Here is a 24,714-nt window from a genome sequence, read left to right as displayed (position 1 = left end):
GACTAAAATTCTGAAGTGGCTGCAGCTCCAGGTGCAACTGAGGCATTGCTCTAAATTTGCTGCCTTGAAAGGGTGTGCTCTTCCTCCCACCATACTGTTTTCTTTCCCTCCTCCTATTTTTTGTTTGTTTCAGTGGGTGGGGAGGAAGAAAAGGTTGTTTCTGCCTTGCTGGTTAGTGAATTGGCTAATGGTGAGCCTGACAAATGCTTTTGGGAGTGTGCAGTTGAGAATGAGGAGAGAGACTGGGACCTCCCTGTTTGTCAACAGTGAACTCGTGTAGAATCATGCCCTGAGTGATTATGATTAGTGTATGCTAGCTCAAAGGAGTTAGGGTTTTCTGGTTTTATAACACTACCTTCTGCATGGAATAGATTATTGCTTAAACTCAACTTGAAACATAGGCAAATTATCAGATAGGGGTGGTATTTGTAAGTACTTTGAAGCATTGTCATCATCTGAACGTCACAGATTCTAAAGCAAAATATTCAGATCAGGGTCTATTTGCTATCAACTGGGATATGATTTTTTGTAACTGCCTAAAATCAAGTGTAGCAGGGAAAGAAGATCATAAAAGCTCACTTCACATGCTTTTCTGAAGTGTCTGTTTCTATCAGCATTCAACTATGAGAACTTTTACCAAAGGTATATTATCCTAATCTCTTAAAAGTGATATTGTATACAGCTAAAGACAGTGAAAAAATACATCAGTGGCAAGTTTCTTTAGTGCCTTTTCTTCTTGGAACTCATTTCTGAGTTTCTAAAATTTGGCATACAAGACTGAGAAGCTAGAGGTGAACTGCTGCAGCATTTGTATGATTGTCTGAATTCCTTGTTCTCTGGCAAAAGTGCAGAAGACACTGATTTTGCCATGCTGATTTGGCATGTGTGCTGTCGGTGATAGTTGCTCATCTAGTTACAGTATGCAGTAAGGAAGTTATTACTCCTGCTTGCTTGCTTGGATAAAATTGCTCTTAACATGGTTAGCAAGAACTAGAAAATTCAGAGTTTGGTAGCTTACAGGTTTAGCTTTACACACAGAGATGATTTGTGAGGATGGGGAAAACACAGCTGTGTCCTTGTCCTGTCTGTAAGCTCTTCCCTAGAACTTGAAAAGACTAAGGGGATGGCAGGCCTGACCTCTTGAAGCAGTTGAAGTTGTGAATAGGTGTGGCCAGAGCTGTGACTTGGAGAGTTGTAAAGTCTTGCTGTGCGAAATGCTGCAGATCTGCTGTTTATGTGTTTGGTGGTGGTGGTGAAGGTGGTACAGCATGAATCAGAGCATACAAACAAATCTGCCAGAATGAGGCTTGAGATGGTCTTGGTCCAGGAGTACACACAGCAGTTTGAAGAAAAAGAAACTGCATTTGTAATATACTGATGAAAATATGACGTTTTTAGTGTACCAGTGCTTCTAATATAGTGATGAAAAGTCAGTATATGTCATTCTTGACCTCTGTATCAGAGTCTGGTTTGGTTTTTCATGCCATGAGGAGAACTGGTTGCAGATGCAGTCTAGAGAATTGCTTCTCAAAAATACTTAGTTTGTGCTGAATTTTCATGCATTGTGTTACAGCAGAGTTAATCTGGTACTTGATGTGGTGAGGGTATACTATGACCCCTAAAAGAGAATCTGTTTTGACTGAGTTTTGGAGAGACATACTTGAGGTGTCCTCTCCTGAGGAAGCCTGTTTAGGTTCTGCACTGGAGGTGGCTCTGCTAATAAGCTTTCATGAACATCTATGAACAATTGTTCTGAGTTGGGTAAGCTTTCATCTGTCAAGGCTGCAAGCTTTAAAAGCCTCGTTGGACCCATGTTTCAAAGCTGTTTACTAGTGCTCCAGATCATAGGAGTGAGTCTCAACTGCATTCTGTGTTGATCAGGTCTGGCTCCGTGGTGCAAAAAAAGCCATGGTGGTGTTGGTGAAGCTAAGCAAAGCTTTTGGGACAGTATAACTGATATTGCCTTCCTCCTAATAAGCCTAATGAACCTCAGGTATCTTAGAGTCCTTCACATGGATTATTTTTTGTTTGTTTGTTCTTTTTTTTTTTTTTTTTTTTTTTTTTTTTTATTATCCAGTATGGCTGACAAGCTAACGCTTTCAGGCATTTCTGTTGCTGCTTTGCAACACTAGTACAGTGTTATCAGTCCTTTGCTGTTTTCCAAATATTTCACAGTCTGTTTAGGAGACAGACATTGGCAAACTTGAAGCTGCATTAGTTCTTGAATAGTGAGCTGCCCAAGCACACTTGTAATTTGTATTACCAAGATCTGCTAAAGTTAAAATAGTGATCCATGGGGTTTTAATGTTCTTCCTTTTTACTGGTAGACTAGAAGGTATATCAGCCTCATTAAGCAAGACGAAACTTTCTGGTTCTTTCAAAACACAAAGTTGTTAACCAAATCCCTTCCCTTCCCTTTCCCCTCCCCTCCTTTCATTTATGTTTGTAACTATTCTTTCCAGATTTCTACTCTTGTTACTTTAAGTTTATGCTATTTATACACATTTTTACTTCAGATTTTATCTTGATCGTCTCAGTTTTATTTGTTAGAAAGTTATTTTTAATTGCTGCCATACTTTTGCTTTATGTCTTTACTACTGTAACTTTCTAATAAAATTGCTTTTTAGAATAATGGCTTCTGGTCCATGTGATAGCCATTCAGAGGATTTTTAAAAAGACTAGAAAATTTGCTCTTTTGAATGCCATGTATTGTGTATATATGCTGTTGTGGATGGGTTTAAATAAATTTAGATTATTTTACTTGTTGGCTGTTGTCTTCCTGACCATTTTTCAGTGTAATTGGGATGTAAGTGGTTTCTTAAGAACTTGTGATTACTTGCAGTTTCTTTGTTAATCTGTCATAATGAGTTTCTAATGGGACAACTGTACCAAAGAATTTCCTGTTTATATAGACCAGAGGGAATCCGATGTCAAAGCTGGTACTTCTGTCGTGCTCTTTTGGGAGAGAGAGGGTTCCAAAGTGGATATTGTTAGTTTTGTGGCTCGAGAGAAATCCTAGATGTCTGTCCCTGTTAGGAAGTACTCTCGGCTGTTTTCTTGCGTTAGTGAAAGCTTTGTCGAAAGATACTTGTTGGAGGTGGGACTGGGGTTGCTCCTGGGTGAAGGAAGCACCCACACGGGAGCAGCTTTTGTCTTCCCTCCAGCCAGTTAGGGTTTGCTGGGCAAGTGCACAATGTGTAGCGAGCCTATTGAAGAGGGTGTTAGGTTACACTGTGGCAAAAACGCCTTTTTTAGAAGTTGGAAACTATGTCTGTGCAGATGAACAGCTGCATAGCCGGCCTTTGAGGGAGAGGGAGTTTGGTCTTGAATACTTCTTTTTATTCTTTATACTTGACAGAGGCTTATGATGTGTTTGATTAGTATCTATTTATTTGAACAAACAATTTTGTTAACTATTCTGAAGCATGCATGTAAATTATTTTAGAAGATTGTTTATTAAAGGGGCACCATGAATACACTCTTTAACTTCCAAAGGTTTCTTTAAGTGACTTTGCTGACTTGAATTTTGGCTTTAGGTATATCCTGATGTCATCTTACACTTGCAGAGAATTTGAGTCTTGGTGACCTTTGTCTGTTGCAAGTACCTTACCTTTTGGAGATCACAAGGACATTTTTTTTGTGCAGATTAAAAGAGAAAAAAGGCTTTTTTGGAGGTTGTTCCAAATGATGCTCTCTGTGTTCCTACAATGTGGAATAGGAAAATGTATATGGAAATTACCTGTCATTGAATTTTTTAGCTTTGTCTTTACCTCATGCACTCCCCTGAGTAATTCTGTCAAACTTACAAGAGAACAGAAAGCAAAATAGGTCCCAGTTTCTTCTGGTTTTGTTCTCTGAATATATTTCTGAAAGCAGAAATTATTTGAGTGATTTTAAAATGAAATTATGTATGTATGTATGTGTGTTCCACAGCCATTGGAGAAGAAAAATTGGAGAGCTGCTTCCTGGGATTTTTTTGTTGAAAAATTAAGTTAAAATGCATAAACATCACTGTTATGTGTAAAACACACTGTGCTACGAGGATTATTCTGAAGGTTTCTCAACACTTCTGTGTTTCCCTGCCTCAGAGCAGGGCCTGTCCTGAGGAGTGTTGAGGTGTTACTGCTGATACACCTAGCAAAGGTGATATCTGACTCCTGCGTGGTTGCAGGATCTGGAAGCTGCAGGTTTCTCACCTTATTGCCATCTGAATGCACAAAATCTGTATTAAAAGTACAGTTTTGAGATGAACCAGCTGTTTGATACTTACTGTAGCAAGTTTGGCTGATTTGCTTTTGGATAATTTCACTTAAACTCTCTTTAATTGGGAGTTTTTAGAAAAAACTTGGTTTTGTGCTAAAATTTTGGTGAGCCTGTCAGAATACTTTACTTTTGTCCTGAATCTGCTGATTAGCAACCTGGGTGAGCTTCAAGACTCAGTAGTGTTTTTGAAAAGCTGAAAATTATTCCCAGTTAGTCTGGTCAATTCAATGAATCATAAGTTTGATCACAAATTGAAGATTTTTCTGGGATTTACATTAGAGAAGAATAGCTTTTTTTTTCCAGGTCTGGGAACAGAAAGTAGCAGGGGCAAGATATTATTTCCTTAGAAATGGAAAATTGGGAAACATTTTCCTTGTTTATATGTAGTCCTACCTTTGTTTAAGTGGCTTTGTGCTCAGAACACTTTTAATAAACAAATATATTTATCATATTTAAGACTATTTGATTAGTTTTTAAGCAATTTGAAATGCCAGTGTTACTTCTCATTTTATTCTTGGTTCCATCATGTTTTTTCATTCAATTCAATTATATTCACTTTTTACATGTAAGATGCGTATAAATCTACCTGATATATTATTCATACTTCACATGTACTTTTTTAATCTATGTTAAATTGAATTATACAAATTAGTCTTTTATTTGCATAGATTCCTCTGCTTAGGAAGTAAAAGAGCCCTGACTGTCACCAGCCTTATCAGCTTACTATATCTGCTTTTACTGCTAATATACTGTATAATGCTAAGGGTAAATCCACACATGGCAAGTGCTAGTTGAACTAGTGTCTTGCTGCCTTTTTGTACCTGTCATCTTGATTTTTTTCTCTTAAAGTTTCTCTTTTATTATCAGCAGTAATGTGTAGTAGGAAAGTGAGCACATGTAAAGTCTGTCTTGATTACTCTAGGATGCTCTATCAGCATGCAGATGATTTCCCCTTGATGGATTGAAGGCCACTTCACTTAGCTAAAATTAGAAAGCAGTGAAAACTTCCCCTAGATCCTGCTAATGCAGAAGATTAAACATCAGCTGATCACTATAGAATACAAGCATAGCTTGTGAGTTCACTGAGGAGGGCTGATAGATATGGTCAGGTTTGCTTTCTTCCAAGACAGTGCAGCCTTCCACTCTGAAGAACTCAGAACTGTATGGAGGTGATAGTCAGAAGCAGAGGAAAAAAGAAAGCTTGGCATGTGTGGTTTAAATTTATTAGAAAGAACATAGAAATTAACATACCCTTTTGTTTATGTAAGCAGGTTCCCCTACAAAGTTTTCTTGATGCCTTTTTCTTTTGCTAAGTTATTTTGGTTAAAAAAGTGCATCAAAGGATATCAGGAGGTTAAGTATTTTGAATTGAAAAGCTTCTTTGGCTCAAGAGCTTGATTACTCACCCACATGCTAGAAGCAGGTTACGTTTACTCATGGAAAAAAACCCCTATTTGAAATACAATTGGCTGCTGTTTAATTTGGTTGGGACAAAAATGCATGTCCTATATGGCATTGCTTTCTTCTTCTCAAATGTAATATCTACACTTTGTGTGACCATGAAAACTAATCACTATCTGCCAAAGCTGTAGCAATAAATGCTTAATGAAAGCATAATTGTATAATGGCACTGTATTTTTACAGTATGCCAATTTTGTTTACTCCTGAACCTTGTTTATTTTCCATACTTGTCAGGAGGTAGATGTGGAGGTTGTACGTCCCACTGAGCAAGTTCCACTGGAGCATGAGGAAGAACTCCTTTACTGTGCCCTAGAGCAGATTGTCCAGAGAAACTGTGGAGTCTCCCTCACTGGAGATACTCAAGAACTTATTGAGTTAAATTGTCTGGACACAATCCTGTGCCATGTGCTCTTAGGATGACCCTACTTAAATGGGGGACTTAGGCTGGATGACCCATTGTGGTCTCTTCCCACCTGACCCATTCTGTGATTCTCTGATCCATTGAAATTGCCTCAGAAAGCAAACTGTGAAGCCAGAGGCCAGAAAAAAGAGAAAGCCATTTGTGATACAAATGAGCCTGAAATTCAGTTCTGGATGCAACTCCCAAATTCACTGGTTTTTGATACATTTCAACAGCATGTAGCTAAAATGAGAATATGTAATTTATACATACTTACCTGCCTAAGCCTTCAGGGTTCAAGACAGCTTGTGAATTTTCACATCATACCATGTACAATACCATGGTGTCAGTCAGATCTTCATTCCTCCATTTTGCCTGGATAAACTCATGTTCTTTCACTTGGCATGTGGTTAAAAAGCTGCCTAAGAAACCTGAAAATACGGTTATAAGCAAATTTCTCAGAAAATGCTGGTGTTCTTTTTAAATTGAAATCAGAAGGAAAAACAGAAGATGTTTCTCAGGCACTTAATACCACAAGTATAAGAAAAAGTCCTATTTGTCTGAACTTTAGACAGAGATTGCTTTGCAGTTTTGTTAATATGTTGAGCCAGGAGAAAAAAGGTTGTTCAGGCAAATAGGTCTGCATCAGCATCAGTAACTTAGTCTTTCAGTGCTATTTGGTTTGATCTCTTAAAAAAAATTTTTTTTCAATAATTATTTGAGGGATTTAGAAAGATGTTTTTGGTAGGTTGTCTTGAAATTTTTTCTTAGAGTTTCAGTAGATCAATACCATTAGAGTTTAATACTACACATTTAGTATGGTGTTTTTGATTAGGAGATAGCTTCTAGTGTGGGAATTTCAAGTGTTCCTGAAAATAGATTTTCACAGAGCTAAAAATGAAAACAAATATTTATTTGAAAGCACATTTGCATATAGTACTAGGTAGCCTGAAATAACTGGGATTATTTTAGCAAGAACAGGAAAGCAGGCATTAGACTGGGTTGTTTTGTTCATATAGTGGGTGTCAGAATGAGTCTTGATCCCTTACTGGGATTGGTAACACTAAGGGGTAGCATCTCTGATTACAGCAAATAACATTGCAGCAGCAAACTCTTGTCTTCTTATTTATTTTGGTAGGAGATTAGAGGGCGAGAATAATTCCACCTCTGCTTGAAACACTCTGGAACCACTCAAATATATGTATCCTATTGCTGTCCTGATTAAGATCTATGGTTAAGCATACATTAGGATTTAATGAGTGGGAAATCCCTATAAGATCGATTTTTTTTTTTTTTTAATGTGTAGATTTATCAGTCTCAACAGCAATGGATTTTAGTATTTTTCATTAATTGGGTCCATATTTGAACTTGAAGATTTGAGTATAAGTTACAAATTAGCAAAGCTTAAGGACATGTAATTAAATTAGTAATTCAGTGTAGCAGAGAAAACAAGACAGAATTGTGAGATGGAAATTACATTTTGCTCTTACTGCATATTTATGCTAAACATTTACTGATTTCATATAGCTCCTGGTTTTATCTTTGAGCTGAAAGAAAATTTTAAGTGAACTTTTGTTGAGATATACTCATGTGTATCTCGGAAAACTTAGCCAAGTTGTTTACAGGAAGTGGAAATAATAGGTAGAGAAGTTTGAGTTGTGAGATGATTTGTCTATTTTTGTCAATGTTTGACGGTTCTGCAGGATTTGAATTAAGTAATGATGGTTAATAGGTGCTCAGTTTCAATAACCTCTGCATGCCTTCCCCATGAGACTTGAATGGACATGAAACGTTGCATCATCCTCAAGTCGTGTTTTTTCCTTAGGAGAAAGTGTCTTTCTCACCTGCTTTTACAGGTGTCTAAATTGATTCTCATTTTCTGCACTTAAAAGTGAAGTGTTTCCAAGAAATGTCTCTGGAGAAGAGTTTGCTGTAACTTACAAAAGCCATGAGATACTCTTGAAATGCTTTGGTAGTTTGAATTATTTGGTATGGTAATAATAATTTGAACTATTTTTAATGGGCGAATTCTCCAGGGTTTTAAATTGTAGGCCATTCTTACCAAAAAAATAACACACAAGTGTATCATGCACATAATATTTACAGGCAATTTAAACAAAATAACAGTAGTCTAGCAAAAGGGTAATATTACTAGGTTAGCAAGGATATTTGCATCATTAACCATGCAGTTTTTACTAGAATGCATGATTTAATAAAGTAAAATATTAAATCCTGAGTTTTTGTCAGTAGGCAAGGTATCCGGTATTACCCCAATTCAGTGACAAATAGAAGCTGTGACTTGTGGGTTGGCTAAATGAACACTTAATTTCATAATTGAGTAACATTTGTCATCTGTAATACTAGATTAATGCCTGAAGTTCTCTTACAACACCAGAAGTCTTCTGTTTCTTAATGTAAACATGAACATCAGCAGCCTCTCCAACCTATATGTACTGTATTAAACAGAATACTTGGCAAATGTAAAATACCTACTTTTGTAGTGATTGCTTGAATAGTAAATAAGTGTAGTAATCACTAATATTTCATAACCCCATTTGTTGGCCATTCTTATTACCCTTCGTTCCGAAAGTGTTCCATTCCAGAATATTCAAGTGAGTCTTAGGACACATTATGAATATTAGAACCTTAAGATGTTATACTTTGTATGAAAACATTGAATTAATGGCCGCGTAACAAATTTAGGTGCAAAAAAAATTATTCCTTCTTTGTTCTAGTGGATGTAAGTTATTTTGACTCTAGCTTGAAAGTTAGATAAAGCTTATATTTCATTTCATACATTTTGCTCCCACTTCACTTGTTAGTGTTTCATTGTTAATTAATATGCAGCATAAATATGTAAGTTATTGAAAGTGGAAAGTGTTGCTCAAACTTGGTTTAGTTCTTTTGACCAAACTTCTTTTTATATCTTCTCAGTTAATGGTTTTTTGGCAGAAAAAAAAAACCCTCTAAGAATTCAATATGTAAACGTACTCTTTTTTTCCCAGTGTCAGTGAACAGTAGATGTGATTAGTGGACTGTAATGTCCTCTCTCCTAAGAAAACCTTTCCTCATGAAGGCAGAAGTCATTGCAGTGAGACCAGTGCTCAAACTATGGGGATTATCTCATGGTGCCACGCTCACTGGGAGGTCAGCACGAGGATGTGAGTAGGAGCAGTAATTGTGGAGTTCACATTATGAACTGCTCTGTGGTGCCATTATTTCAGAGGACTCATGGTTAACCACCTTTCCATGACAACCGATGAATTTAATTCTCTTCAGCCTCCGTTCCTATCTCAGTTTCAGTTGAAACTGCTCTGCAAGGGAGGGAGGGAGGACAGAGAGATAGAGAGAGTGAGTAAAGCGATTTCTGTGGAAAGGCTGGACAAGGCCAGGTTGGTTGGGGCTCTCAGCAACCTGATGTTCCTGCCCATGACAGGGATTTGGAACTAGATGAGTCCCTTCCAACTCAAAATATTTTATGATTCTACGAAATACTTACAAACCAGGAACTAGGCTTAAATGTGTTGTAAATTTAAAAGTAAGAGTGGTAGAAGCGGTTGCTGATTTAAAAATACGTCTTTCAAAAAGTGTCAGTTTGAAACAAGAAGCTTTACCACTGGCTTTATAATGGGTGAAAATTCAGACTGAAGCTAAATTTTATTTCTCTTATAATGGCATTAGGACATGAAAATGAATTTCAGAACCATGCTGCTTCTCTGAATACAAAACCTGTTTTAATATAATCAAAGCAAATAATTCTATTTTAATCAGATAAAAATAAGATGAAAAAATAAGATAATAAAAATAATTTTCGCTCTTTTTCTTATTTTATTTAATTTTAAATTCTAACTGCCTTTCTGTTCCAGTTTAGATTCAGTTTAGTGCAATGTGTTGGCATAGCTGTAAGGGAGTGTGGTATGTGATGGCAGAGGGAAGAAACAACCCAAGGCAAAGAGAACAGGAACCACTTTTAACCAGCTCTGCTGGTTTAATTTGATCCTTGGGTACATTAGCAAAGATGTTCATGTCCTGCTAAGCCCTGTTGGACCCACTGGAATTACTTCACTTGAAAAATCAAAAGAGGGGATAAACTATTCTCCAGACCCACCGTGTGAGGTCTTCTTTCTGCTTCTGGTATTCACATGGCAATTCAGAATGTCTGTTTGACTTCTTTTATCCTTTTAATATATTCTTCTGTGTTCATATTTTTTACTCTTTTCTGTACCAAGAGTAAATAAGGAAAAAATAAGATGCGGTAGCAGAGGTGAAATACATGTTTGCTTTCCTAATAGATGCAAAATAATTTGAGGACTATATCAGAATGCTGATCTAATCTGTAGAAGGGTAGGTTTTAATCTCTCTGTGGAAAATTGAGATAAATTTTACCAAAAATTACTAAAAAATGTAATGTCTAAATACCTAAATTAGATGGTGTTACCTCATTAGATGTTAACATTCATGAAAATCAATAAAAACTGTAGCCACATGTAAGGTGCATGGTGTATGTCTCTCCTTCATGTGTATGGGACAGTGGTCTAACAAGCTGCTTCTTACCCTAAAAGATTTTTTAAAATAATTCTTTCAAATATTCTTTCAAAATAATTGCAGGGTTGTTTTTCATGTCTTTTGGGGAAGAGTGCTGTCTGCTGAATTCTTTGGGTGGTTACCTACTGAGGAACCAAGAACCTCTGATGTTTCATTTAAAATTATTTGTTTTTAAGGCTACTGACTAAGTTATATTTCCTTGTCACCTGTGTTCTTCACACATGGTAGTATTAAGAGCCAGCTCTATGACCTGCCACTTGCACTGGAATACCAAGTCATGGCAAATACAGCCTACCTAGGACTGGTGTGTGTGGGGTGTGTTGATCTTTGGTGGTCTTTGCAGTCCAAGTTTTGGGTAGTTGTACAAATGGAAAGTGTTTTTCTTTTCTGGATTTCAATATACTTCCTTTTTCTAATCAGAAATGGTAACCAGACTTTGTATTCTCAACTTTTTATGACTGATTGGCCTAGTTTCTAAATTAGATCTCAAAGGAAAAGTTTTATGTGATTGCACTGGCAGGTGTCATTCTGTTTGAGGCTCATTGAAACTTAGGTCAAATTTGGCAGGGTAATGAATGCTTCATGCTGAAATGGCTTTCTACCAGTTTGTGAGGCTGGGGCTGAGAGAAAAACCATGGAATGAAGGGTATCTCATGTGTGAGCTCCCATGTTCTGCTTGCCCTAGGAGCTGGCTGGTAAGTGTGCTCTACAGGTGTGTTTTGCTAGCACTTGGAAAGAACTTTAGGATGGCCTGTGGTTCCACTAAGTGGGAACTGATGCTCTAGGTGGGAACTGTGGGCCATGAAGGGAGAGACTGGGGATAGGGGCAGATGAGTGCAAAGAACTAAGATGAATCTTGGAAAGGCTGTAAGAGATGTGAAAAAAGAAGACCTGCAGCCATCTGTGTCCTCTGTTCAGATTCTGGGACAGAACTAATAATGAGAATTTATATTTTTTAATTACTGCAGCATCAGTGGAACTCTAGTTATTTACATCTTGCATATACATTGCTTTTTCCTTTGTGATAACTTGCAGGTTGAGGTCTAGAAGAGCTGTTCAGAGGCTATTGCTTTAAGTTTATCATGCTGCTCTGACAAGCTTTCCTTTTGTGGTTGAGATGTCAGTCTTTAACAACAGAGGCACTTCTGACACTTGATAAATATTGCTTTTAGAAACGAGTGGTGCAGTAGAAATGGAAAAACAATTAGATAAAATTTCTTTTATAACATTTGTTTCTTGGCTTTCTGTCTTAAGGTACCTGATGGTAGTGAGAAGTGCCTTTCCTATGGAAAGTGCTGAGGGTGATAGGATCTATCCTGTGTTCTGTTAAGAAGAAAAAGGGGACTTGTAGACATAGGATGCAGTAGATTCGTGTTTTTCTGCAATAGAATCAATTTCAGTTTGTTCTATTAGACTTAAGATAGGTATTACCTTTTTGGAGAACACAGTGAGTTTTTAATAAAATATTTTGGTTGTTGTGAATGTGCACTCTGATAATACCTGATAAGTGTCTTTGAGCTCTCCTGATTCTTGCCATGTATGGCACAATAAACTGCCCAAATTTGGTCAAATATTTTTAGCCACTTAGTCATATGTCTTTTAATGTGCTGCATATGTAAGCTTTTGATTCACTTAGCAACAGCATTTTTATGAGTATGTCTTGCCAGGTTTTCTCATGTGTACTTGAAAAATAGTCAAGGATTGTTCTGTGTTGCGTTGTGTCACAGATGGTTGGGTTTTGGGGATTTTTTTTTTTAATAGTGCTAATCAGTTTTAAGATAGTTTTCTTTTTTTTTAAGGATGATGAATTTTAAGATAAACAAGCATGCAGCATATTAAAATTTTAATATTAAAATAGCTATATTTGAAAAATGTTTCTGATAATTTTTTTTTCCTTAGCTGGTGAATATTACTATAGATATAGAATATCAGTGGTTGGTCAAACTGAATATCCAGAAAAACTGGACTATATATATTTGACTATATATAGTTGATGTTTCTGTTTAGGATAACATCTAAGCTTCTTGAATTTGTTTTCCTCCTGAACTGATTAGCCATGTCTTGCATTTGATTATTTTTCATTAAGTTACAAAATATCTTACCAAAAGAGGTGGTAAGCTCTTCTAACAAGCTTCTTTCAGAGCTTGTTAGAAGTGTATTATCATTGTGCACTGTTGATAAGTGGGAGAATTTGAAGATAAATATGCTTGACAAACTTTTAGTCTTAATTGTTGAGTATGTTAAGAAATTATTTTATTAAAAGAACTGCTGATTTTAGGGATGGATATGACTAAGAAGTTTTCAAATCAATTTTCAAGAATACCTAAAAAGATAGGGAGGATTTCATTTGAGAATGGGGTTTTGTTTTTAACTGAAAAACAAATAATGCAAGCAGTGTATTGCAGTGTGCTTGCAGTCTAGCTGTACCTAACTAAAGCAAATGGAGTAAAAGAAGGGCAATTTGTGGCTGGTTTTGTTTTGCTGGTTACACTGAGCAGAAACATTCTCCTCATGGCATAGCTGTTGCCTCAGCATTACAGAATGGAGGAAAGCTTCAGGACTCGTCTTGGAACGTGCAATTGCTTAAATAGGGATATCCGAGTTGTTTTCTTTCCATAGTAAAACATTATGTAGTTCTTGAGTTTTTTCAGAAGTATTTGGAAAAGTAAAATTTGTACCTTAATTGCATTTCATTACAGAAGTAATTCCCTAGTAGGATTTAGGAGCCCAAGTGTAGAGGTTCTCATTTCAGCCTTGTGGCTATGTAGTATTGTTGATTTATTAAGCTAAAAAATTAATACCAGTCTTGTGGGGTCTAGCTGCTTGGAGTTCTTGCTGCTCTGAAATGCAGAGGGACTTTTCTCTCAGTTGCTCTGCCCTTTTAAGGACAGCAGGATAGAAGTTGGCAAGAAAACTTAGTGAGCACCCTGTGAAAAAAATACTCTAACACAGAGAAGAAAGGCAAAATAGGAGTCAGTCAAGATGGAGGTCTGGAGAATGGCAGTAGTTCTGCATCTGAGCAATGCTGTTTGCTTGGTAATTAAGAGATGTGGGCAGATGATATTATTTTTTACAATTGCCAAAATGATACTCAAGTTTATAAACAGGAGTGGTTAATAGACTGTTAAAAGATTTATGGTGGTATAGAATATACTGCAGTAGAAAACAGTAGGGGGATGTTGAAATGCTGTATAGCATCCCCTTCATACTCTATATCTAATCTACATTACAGGTAAAATTGCATTATGGTATTGCTTTCAAAGTGCTTCCTTAACTCTCAGTCACAATTGTACTTCATAGTGTAGCTCAATTTTATTCAATTTTATTCAATTTTAGTATCCAGTCAAGTGGCTGAGCTGGGCCTGGAACAAAGTGAGGATGTGAGGAACCACTTTGTGCTGGAGAATAAGGTTTCAGTGGAAACTGTAAAGGGCTTCTCACAAAACCAGAATGCGTTTACCTGAGAAAATATGTTTTGTTTTCTTTTTTAACTGTTTAAACTCATATATTTAAAAAGTGTTATAAATCTGAACACCTGCTGTTTATCTCTCAAATTTTTCCTGTCTTGCTGTCAGACCCCAGCAAAGAAACCCTACTTCCTCATCAGAACTGAAAATACTTACCTTTTCTCCTGAAAGATTTAGCTTAAAGATGCATAGGAATGTAGAACAGCTTTGATATTAACTTACTTCTTAACTCTTTCTTTCTTTGTAGGCATGTATAGATGATAACGTAGATATGGTGAAGTTTCTGGTGGAAAATGGAGCAAATATTAATCAACCAGATAATGAAGGCTGGATACCTCTACATGCAGCTGCTTCCTGTGGATATCTTGATATAGCAGAGTAAGACTTTTTCCTCTATTTTTAATATCCATGTATATTGCTAATACATTGCTAGTGGGACAAGAGAAGCAGATGGTATTCATAAATTGTGTTTTTAGTTGCTTCTGGGATGTGTAGTGAGGAAGAATGCTTTTGTATTGGGTGTTGATTGTAAAGTGTGCTGCATCTATAACTTTGTGTGTTGCATTTTCTCTTTCTAGTTTTTTTACATTGCATATTAGGTAGATACAAACGTAAAACTACCTTTGACTGTCAGATTATTTCTTTATATTATTTTTTTCTATAGAAAGGTTTTTATGGGGGAAGGCACAAGAACAGTGTTCCAGTTCACATATATTACTAGTCTGAAACATCCTGGGATAAGTCTAAATGTAGGAGATAAGTTTTACAGTTGTATTTGTGGTCTTGAAAAGTTTGTTTTTCATCTATGGTATAGAACAGTTGACTAGTTTTTTTGGCTGTGGAGCAAAAGCCTACAGAAGAAGCTAGATGCCTGTTTCAGTATTAGTTAAAGCTTACTCACTACTGAATTCCAGGAGTGGTTTTGTTATTTTTGAAGTCTGTTGAGGGCCACTGAAGGTGTGTTAAAACCACATTTTTTGAGAGGTTGTCTGTTTGATCCTGAAATTATGATTCTTTTGAGTAAATGTGTGGCATATATTGTTCAGCACACTGTTGTTGCAGTTAAGCAGGGAATAAAGTCCTTTTTAAAACCCTTTGGGTAAATACAATATTCATTAATTTTTTCAAACTCATTGTGACATCTGATCCAGTGTAAGATCAGATGAAATAGAAAGTAGTATTTTATCACGTAATTATTTACAAATTGCAGCGATGAAGAATGAAAATTGTGAGCTTGTTTTGTGTGTTACTTGCTGCAGTCTAAAGAGAAGTGAAAAATTCTGGAGACTCTAGTATTTTTTTTTCCCTTGGTTTACCTGGGGCACTGTGTGACCACTAACTTTGTAACATGCCTTTCTATGCTATGCAGATGTTTGATGGAGTAATGCCCCTTGCATGACTTCTGGAAATGTTTACTTCTTGGCTATACTATGACAAGAATTTCCCTGCAGAATGAGATAATATAAGCTTTTCTTCAGTTGAGTGGAGGTGCACCTGCTTTTAGTCCACAATAGGAAAAAGTTCAGTTAAGTGATCTTGATTTGGCACTGAAGCCAAACACAGGCACTTGTTCAGGAAAGAGAGAGCAATGTCTCTTGTCCACTGAACAGTTTTTCACTACTGACTTGGATATCTGAGATCTGTCTGGCTCTTATTCTTTCAGAACATCTCTGCATATTTTCTGTACATAGGCTTTAGAGAAATGGGGTTATTGTTGTAATATAGTCCTTTGACATGTGAGACATCTGAGATGTTGGAAGAGCAGTGTTTCTAAGGTGGATGGACTTTTACAGACTAACTGTTGAAACAAATTTCCATATAAAGCTGAAAAGGGTAACCTGACATGAGTAGAGCAATATTTATATCTGATGAGGCCCTTAGAATTTAGATCTTCTTCAAACTGCTTCTCCAGGATCTGAGCTTCAGATAATTTAGAAAAATGAATTCTACAAACCACAGTTTGGGGCTGGAGACAGTCTGACCTGTGCGTCCCTTTCTCATCCTCCTGTGGAACTGCCTGTTGCACAGCTTTGTAGTGCTTTTCAAGCTGAAGGCTTGGCAATCTTGTTTCTGCTTCTTCTGCTGCCATCTTAAGTTTCTTAGGCCTTCCCTTCCCTTCCCTTCCCTTCCCTTCCCTTCCCTTCCCTTCCCTTCCCTTCCCTTCCCTTCCCTTCCCTTCCCTTCCCTTCCCTTCCCTTCCCTTCCCTTCCCTTCCCTTCCCTTCCCTTCCCTTCCCTTCCCTTCCCTTCCCTTCCCTTCCCTTCCCTCCCTCTCTCCCTTCCATTTATTTGGCATTTAATTATTGAAATAGCACAAGCCTTTTAAATCATCCAAATACACAAAATTAGTTAATATATAGAATTCATTAAAATTTGTAATTTGGCACACTGTATTTTTAAATTCATAAGAAAAATATTATATTATAGCATACTTTGATTATTTCAGACTTGCATGTCTTAAAATCTAAAATTATTTAAGAAAGCAAGTGAACTAGGAGATTCTAATTCTATTCTTAGAATTATAGAGAATTTGAGATGACCTATTTCATAGGTCATCTAGTCCAACCCCTGTGCAACGAGCAAGCACATCTACAACTAGATCAGGTTATTCGGCACCATGTTCAACTTGGCCTTGAAGAATTCCAGGAATGGGGCATATACAACTTCTCTGAGCAATGTCGTGCTGGTGTGACCGACCCCCACCTGGCTGCAGCCTCCTTTCAGGGAGCTGGAGAGGTCTCTCCTGAGCCTCCTTTCTCCAGGCTAAACAACCCCAGCTCCCTCAGCCACTCCTCACAGGACCTGTGCTCCAGACCCTTCTCCAGCCCTGTTGCCCTTCTCTGGGCATTCTCCAGCACCTCAATGTCTTTCTTGCAGTCATGGGCCAGAACCAGACACAGCACTCGAGGTGTGGCCTCACCAGCCAAGGACAAGGGGACAATCCCTGCCCTGCTCCTGCTGCCACACTATTGCTGATCCAGGCCAGGATGCCTTTGGCCTTCTTGGCCTCCTGGGCACACACTGGCTCATGTTCAGCCACTGTCACCAGCATCCCCAGCTACTTTATCGCTTGGACAGTTTCCAGCCACTCTGTCCCCAGTCTGTAGCACTGTATGGGGTTGTTGTGACCCAAGTGCAGGATCCAGCACTTGGCCTTATTGAACCTCATCCAGCTGGCCTTGGCCCATTGATCCAGCCTGTTGAGATCCCTCTGCAGAGCCTTCCTGACCTCCAGCAGATCAGCACTGCTGCTGAACTTGGTGTTATCTGCAAACTGACTGAGGGTGCCCTAGATGCCTTGTCCAGATCATCCATAAAGATAATAAATAGGACTGGCCCCAGTGCAGAGCCCTGGGGAATACCAGCCACCAGCTGGATGTAATTCTGTTCATCACCACTCTCTGGGTGCATCTCTGCAGTTTTTTGTCCAGCAAAGAATGGCCTGAAGAGGCCGTGAAGAGCCCATTTCTCCAGGGGAATACTGAGAGAGAGAGTGTCAAAAGCTTTTCTGAAGTCCCAGTAGGCAACATTCACAGCTTTTCTCATACAGTTGATGGGTCATATGGTCCTAGAAGAGAGATCAGGTTGGTCAAGCAGGACCTACCTTTCCTAAACCCATCATGGGTGGGCCTGATTCCTTGGTTGCCCTGCAGATGACACAGTGAAGAATTTCTTCCTAATATCTAACCAAAGCCTTCCCTCTTTCAGTTTGAAGCTGTTCTCCCTTTTCCTGATGCTACATGCCCTTTTTAAAAGTTCCACTCCAGCCCTCCTGTAGACCCCTTTAGGTACAAGAAGGCTGCAGTAAGTTATATATGTGTGCTGTAATGTACATGTTACTGTTAAGTAATCTCCGCTGCTACTCAGATGTTCCTGAGTGAGTGCACCCATGTGGTGGAGATCTGTGAGAAGCACAGAATATGGAGGAGGTGGGGTGCTTCTCTAAAAAAAAATCTGGGTATCTCAGAGAGTCACCACTTCAGCAATGTTTTTGCTTTGGTCCCGTGCTAGTTGCTAGTGGGCTGAGTGAATTTGTGGCATGGCCTCCCACTTGTTGGGATTTTATTTTGCTCTGTACTGTCTGGTCAGTGGGCTTGTCATTGCAGGTATATTCCCTGTCCCTGTTATCCTCCACTGTGTTGACCACTCCTGTGACAGCTTCTCCCAGTAGTATCTCCTGTGTCATTTCAGTTTTCTCTTCTTCAGAATAGCCATCTTCTCTTGAATATGCATCCTGTCTCTTCTAAAAGAATGCATCTTCCACTTAAGAAATTTTTGTCTTATAGAAAGCCACTTCAAGTGAAATACAGCAAAAAACATAGTTTAGTGTGTCACAAAGTGTCAGCTGCTTGCAAAGGAGGAGTTGGGCTGTAAAAGTAAAATTTTTGGCATGGAAGGCAACTGCTCCTGTTTCTGACATCTGTAAATGCTGGAGTGTTTCAGCTTACTGGAAATTTTTTGAATACCTTAATTTTAGAATTGCCTATTTAGATTGCTGTTCATCTAGTTTATGATTATGTAAATCACCTTACAAGTCATTGTGATACAAACATGTTTTAAATCAAAATTCTTCAACATTACTGTAACAGCTGAATTTTGTATAATATGTTCTCTTTTCTGTTCTCTATTTTTTTCATAGACAGAATTCTTTACTCAAACAAGCTTTTTTTTCACTAATGTGTTAGTATGAATTAGGAAATCAACATGAAATGCCTTGTAAAATTATAGTTATGTGAAAAGAAACTTGAATCCAGGAGGACTTAAACAGAAATTTTATGTATATTTTTTAAGATGGTATTTAATGCATAGGACCCTTGCATTTACTTTTGTACAACTGTTTTCATGTGTATAATGAATTATTTTATCTGATAGATCTCTTCTACAGTTGAAAAGTTTCTATATTATTTCAGTATCAGGGAATAAACAATTAACATTTTTGAATGCAAAAACAAGTAATGAAGAGGGGAAAATAGTACAAAGTGGCATTTAAGAAACAATTTTTAAATGCTTACTTTTTTATTTTTCTCTGCTATGTGTTGCACCAGATTAAAATAAATCTGAAGTAGTAGAAATTTCTGTTTTGTTCAATGATTAAAGTTTACATTTAAAATTATTTTCTTGTGGGCTTTGTTGGCTACCTAGTTGTGAATGTGTAGTTGCTGTATTTTAAAACTTGTTTGCAACTGTTCACAGTCATACTACTTAAATAAGAGTGCTTTCTCATTTTACCCAGAATGAAAGAAGCATCTTCCAAGAAGTGTAAGAAAAGCCTCTTTCAAAACTAACATAAAGTCAGTGACAGTTACAGTTTTGTTGCAAAAAAAAAATCCCAAAAACTGAAGGGGGGGAGAGGTGTCTGCTGAAGGAAGAGTAGCATTTTCATACTTTCATGTACCAGGTATTGCAACAGTTTGACAAATGTTGCTAGATATTAACATTGCTCATGGGTTGAAGGGATGAGAAATCCATGGAGGGTGGATACATTGAAAAATACTAGTGCAGAACACAGACATAGGAATGAAATCTGATTAAGAAAGTCCTTGAAAGTAGTTGGAGAGCTATTATATGAAAAAGTAGCATGTATTTGCTCTCCTTTTATTCTCTTTGGAGATCTTATGTCTGGAGATGGGCTAGATGTTAACTGGATACTTGGACTAACTCTGTTAATAGTAGCTTTTATGTTTGAGAAGCACAGTCGTTTTATACCCATGCAAAACCTAGGACTTCGCGCTTTAAAAATACCTTCTTTATTTAAGAGGTTTCAAAGGCTGAAGCATATGATTACAGTGACAAATACAAAAGCATCTCAAGTTCAAAATCTCCTCAATCAGTTTATATAGGAAGAGAATAGCAGTTTGATCAACTCTGCTGCTGAAAAACACAGCTCACCCACTTCTGCCCAAAGTTTCCTATGTTATATGTCCTCTCCTTCCTCTAGTATTTAAAGCAGACTTTAAAAAGGCTTGTGTTTAACCACAGGCTTGCTGCTGACGCCTATCTGTTCTTCCAGACTCCAGACACCTGAAAGTGAACCCTACCAAACTTGTTTGCTGAAGCCTGTGCAAACCATTGTCCCAGGATCTCCCTATTTTAGTAACAGTCCATTAAGACTAAATGAGTGATCATAGTCTGATAGATAGAGGACTCGGAAGCAATCCTGTAAACCTGTAGTTGGATATCTAGATGTTCAGTGATAGGTGGTTGTCTTACAGCTCTAATTGCCTTGGGGGGACTGCTGTGGGTGGTTCTTGGTGATGATTCCTGCCTGTGGTACAGGACCAGTGCTCATCTGGCAACAGCTAGTCAAGAGAATTCAGTGGAGTTTGACAAGATGATTAGAGTGATCTAATTTGAGACTATTGCAGAAACAAGCAGATACTCACTTCCGCCCTTGGTTTTGCCTCCTCCCTCCCTCTTGAGTTATCTAATGGTCACACAACAATGTAGGAACTATAAGAATAGCCTTCAAGGGCTTTGGAGGCTTTGTTCCCCTTTGGATCATTGAGCTGACCTGGCTTGCCAGCAGCACTTGGCATAGATATGCAGGTAAAAAAAAGTCTAAGCTGCTTTTGAAACATATCTTGTATTCTGAGCCAGAAGCCTGGCTGAGAAGAGCTGCCTGTTCAGTGGTGGAGTCCCATGCTTCATCTCCCACCTCATGAGCCTGAACCACTTGGTACTGCTCAATGTTCTTTCATGATACCAAGGGTGTTGGTATCAGAAAGTGTGTTTCTAAGCAGTTGTTTTCAATCTATTTTCTCTCAGGTTTTAATAACTTGATCATCTGAAGCTGTTTCTTACTTACTAGTGAGTTTTTAATCTGAACTCTTTTGCCTGTAACTGATTTTAATCCTAAAGAGTGAAACATTACTTAGGCAGAGCACACTAATAAAAATGTCGGGGATGGCCCCTATCTCCTTCAGCTTGGTTCCGAGTTACAGTTTTAATTAAGTGGGTAGAAAGTGATAATATTAGTGATATATTCAGAAATGGATCTTTGGTGAATAATCAGAAATTTGGATTTTTGGACGACAGCTTGTGGTCTGAGGTAAGCCCCATGTAAACTGATGATGCAAACTGGTATGGGGTTTGATTTTACAGGGATACTACCAGGTGAAGGGCTGTTTTTGTCAGGATCCAATATGTTTATTTAAATACTAGGAAATGTTAACTGGAGATGTAGAATTAAAAGGAAAAGCAAGCAAAGGTGAAACATCATACAACCCACACAGGAAAATGAGATGAGGACTTAAGAAGGATAAAACTATGTGACAAAACAAAAACAGGGAAAGAAGATATATTACCAACCAAGGAAAAACAGCTCTTCTAGAAGAGTGAATGACTCTTACAAGTTGATGCTGGTTATGCTGCAGTGTACAGAGAGCTGTGAAAAGGTCACCACAGGCTTTAGAAGATTGTTTGAGTTAATTTCCATTTGCTGCCTTCTTTCTGGAAAAACAGATTGGGAAAAAAACGTGTTCCCTAGTGTCCTCTACCCCAGTCAAAAGTGTGATGCTCAATGCAACATAATAGTTCCTCCTTCTCCAAAATTGTATTAGTTATCTGCAAGGATAAAGCTAAATTCTGTTAGATAAAATAGTGAACAGTCTGGGAGAAGATCAGTGAGGTAGTATCATTTGGCATTTTCTTTTATGAAGATGTACTGTGGCAGTATCTTTTTTCCAGCATGTTTTTGCTGCATATATGTATGTTCTAAGAATAATGAAATGCTAATCAAATTGTTAAGGTTGATGGTCAAGTTCCCTTTTTGAAATCTTTATGTTATAGAGTTTAATCTTTTCTGCTGTGTAGCTGTGATCCTATGTGGGGATAAAACCCAGCTGTCAGAAATACACAATAAAATATGGTTTGATGGGTTAGAGGAAGCTAAGACATAAACAATTTTCATAGGTTCAGGTGGGGAGTCAAGGAGAGTTGGTCACTGTAGAATGCACAAAGTGTTTGCTCTATAGCTGCCTTTTTTCAAATTAGAAAATATGCATCTCTACTTGTGACCCTAAATATTTTTAGTTAGTGTATTAGTGTTTAGTAAGTGTTCTTCTAAGGGTAAACGTAAGAGAAATTAAGTTCAGAGATATCTTCCTCAGGAGCACAGTTTAATGGAAAATACATTTTTTTTTCTTTTAATATAGTTTAGCAGTTCATTCAATCTAATGAAAGTCAAGGGATTGATGCCCATTATTATACCCAGAGCACTCTTAATTTTTTGGCTGAAAAAGAATTTTAAGATGGAGCTCATGTCTAAAGAAACCATCCAGCTTCGAGAAGTGAAATAGGAGAGATCTTATTTGTTTCTTACAAAACAGTGGTTTTATTGGTATCCTGAGAACAATTTAGAGTACCTTACATTTGAATTGTGAATAGAATAGTGATAGATATGGAAACCAGAGAGCTTGGTTAGATTCACAAGAGACAACACTCATTTCCTTCCTATCTGATAACTTATAACTGCTCATTGCCACCAGTAAGTTCCTATTTTCTAGGTAGTACTAGAACATGGGAGAATAGTTCTGGATAGATACATGAGCAACCAAGTTCTGAATTACACAAAGGCTTAGTGATTACTGTCACATGTGAGGTCCTCATCAACCAATTCTAAACTGCTATATGACAGGTGAAAGATACTCTGTGGAATCTATGGAATGATTAGTACTGTTGACCACTGAATATAGTATTTGTTGAGTATTTATAGTTTTTGAGTTATCTGATACAAAAATAATTTAATTTGCAGCAAAGTTACTTTTGAGAATTGTTTTCTAGGAGAAAAGGTTGTGGTATAGATTGTCACTTCTGCACTTCTCAGTTTTTATTTTCTTCCAACTTTTAATTGAGTTGTTTTCTCTGTTGTGAGTTTGACCGTATTCTGGCACATGCAGTAGACTTTCTAGTGACACTAAAGCAATGTATGACCTACTTATCCTGTCTTAAAGCCATGCCTTTTGTTTGCTATCCTAAACTCCATCATTTCAGTGAAATGATCCTAATTTGTGTGTGTTTTTCTAGTCTTATCCCTGATTGAGTCAGGGAGAAAGATGTTTGAATTCTTCTAAAATGCATGTAGATGTAGCCATAGTATCTCTAGAGCATAAGGGCTGCTGTGCATTGATGAAAGTGAGTTATTTGGGTCCAATCCAGATACTAAGACACAGAAATGTGAGGGTTTTCTATAAAGAGTGGATCTGACAGCAAAAAAGTATAAAAAAGGAATTATTTGAAACCTCTTTATTGCAGAGAAGATACTGCTTATCACGTTTGAATGAAGGGCAGGGCTTTCTTTTAGAAGAAGAGTGATTTCAAGGAAATTCAAAGCAGACTGAACATGTAAACAATTGCTATAAAGTGTAGATTGCTGATATCTAAGTGGGGGTCAGACTAAGTTCAGTATTACTGAGTGATGCTAGAAACTGTACTCTAATAGTAATGTTGCTTTACAGAGAGGTCTGCTTACTGTATTATTATGTAATATAATTACAAATAAGTTCTGTGATGTAATAATTATGTATATGCTTAGATCTATTTCACACTGGAAAAGAATTGATCTTGGTTTAAATTTTTCTAATACAAATGCAAGCATGTGGCTGTTGGAAAAAACAAGTCTCCTAAGTCCATACTCTTAACTTCTGAAATAGAAATCAACAGGTAAAATCAATTATTTTTGATGCTATTATACCCAAGTATAGGAATGCTGCTTTAGGCATAAGGCAGGAGGGTTGGTGAGCTGCTGGTGGGATCACCTCTTGTTAGCTGAGGAAAGTGGGAAGCAGCACGATCTTCCTTCTCCCTCCTCCTCTTCAGCCTCCATGCTGCTGCCTCTTCTTCTCAACCACGGTAACTCAATCCCAATTGTTCACCTTTGATGACGGTTCTGTAGATCACCACAAATACTTGGAGACTTGCTATGGGAAAGAATTCCAAGCAGTGTTGTCAGCAGGAGTTACAGTATGACCTCTGCAGCTGCAACGAGATAATTTTCATACTCAGCCTTCACTTTTTGCACAATACTCTGCAAACTTCAAAATGAACACTCGATCATGAAGTGCATCATGAAAATAACATTTGATATGCACTTTAAAAATACTAATTGTTTTGATTCATTTAATACCTGCTGAAATTTTTGCCCTGCGTTACTCCTGCCTATGCTGGGCTCCACTTCTATTTTTTCTTGGGTGCTGGTTTGTTTTGGGGTTTTTTTTTGTTGTGGTTGCTTGGTTTTTAGTTTGTTTTTTTTTTTTTTAATAGGACATATGTTTCCCTCTATGGCTTTCTTTGTGTTTTCTACTTTACTTTCTTCACTCACTGTTTATTTTTACCTAAACATTGCTCTGCCACCTCTCAGATGTCTTTCCCTCTATATGGATAAGGCAAAATATGAAGTCTTAGTTGCTTTTAAGATGCTGCAAGTAGGAATTTTTCCTATTCCGTCTTTGCAGTGTTAAGTTTAGCTGGCCACCTACATACAAATATTTCTAGAGCTGGTTTCTTTCAGTGGTTTCTTGGAACACAAGAGGACTAAAACTAACCAGATACTGTTATCTACACTGTTTTTTTTATGCTCCTG

At 37.5% G+C, this 24,714-nt stretch overlaps 1 protein-coding gene across 10 annotated transcripts in view; it reads left to right on the top strand.

The window, feature by feature from the left end:
* Window positions 1-24,714, top strand: part of PPP1R12A (protein phosphatase 1 regulatory subunit 12A) — a 112,112-nt gene that overhangs the window by 29,028 nt on the left and 58,370 nt on the right. For all 10 annotated transcript variants that reach the window (XM_079303854.1, XM_079303859.1, XM_079303860.1 and 7 more), the window contains exon 2: window positions 14,384-14,514. In XM_079303854.1, the coding sequence (XP_079159980.1) occupies window positions 14,384-14,514 (131 nt within the window). The remainder of the gene's footprint in view (window positions 1-14,383; window positions 14,515-24,714) is intronic.

This window comes from Erithacus rubecula (assembly GCF_903797595.1).
Source record: "Erithacus rubecula genome assembly, chromosome: 4".
Classification (NCBI taxonomy): domain Eukaryota; kingdom Metazoa; phylum Chordata; class Aves; order Passeriformes; family Muscicapidae; genus Erithacus; species Erithacus rubecula.
The sequence above is the reverse complement of the archived record's forward strand: the minus strand, read 5'-3'. Positions and strand labels throughout refer to the sequence as shown.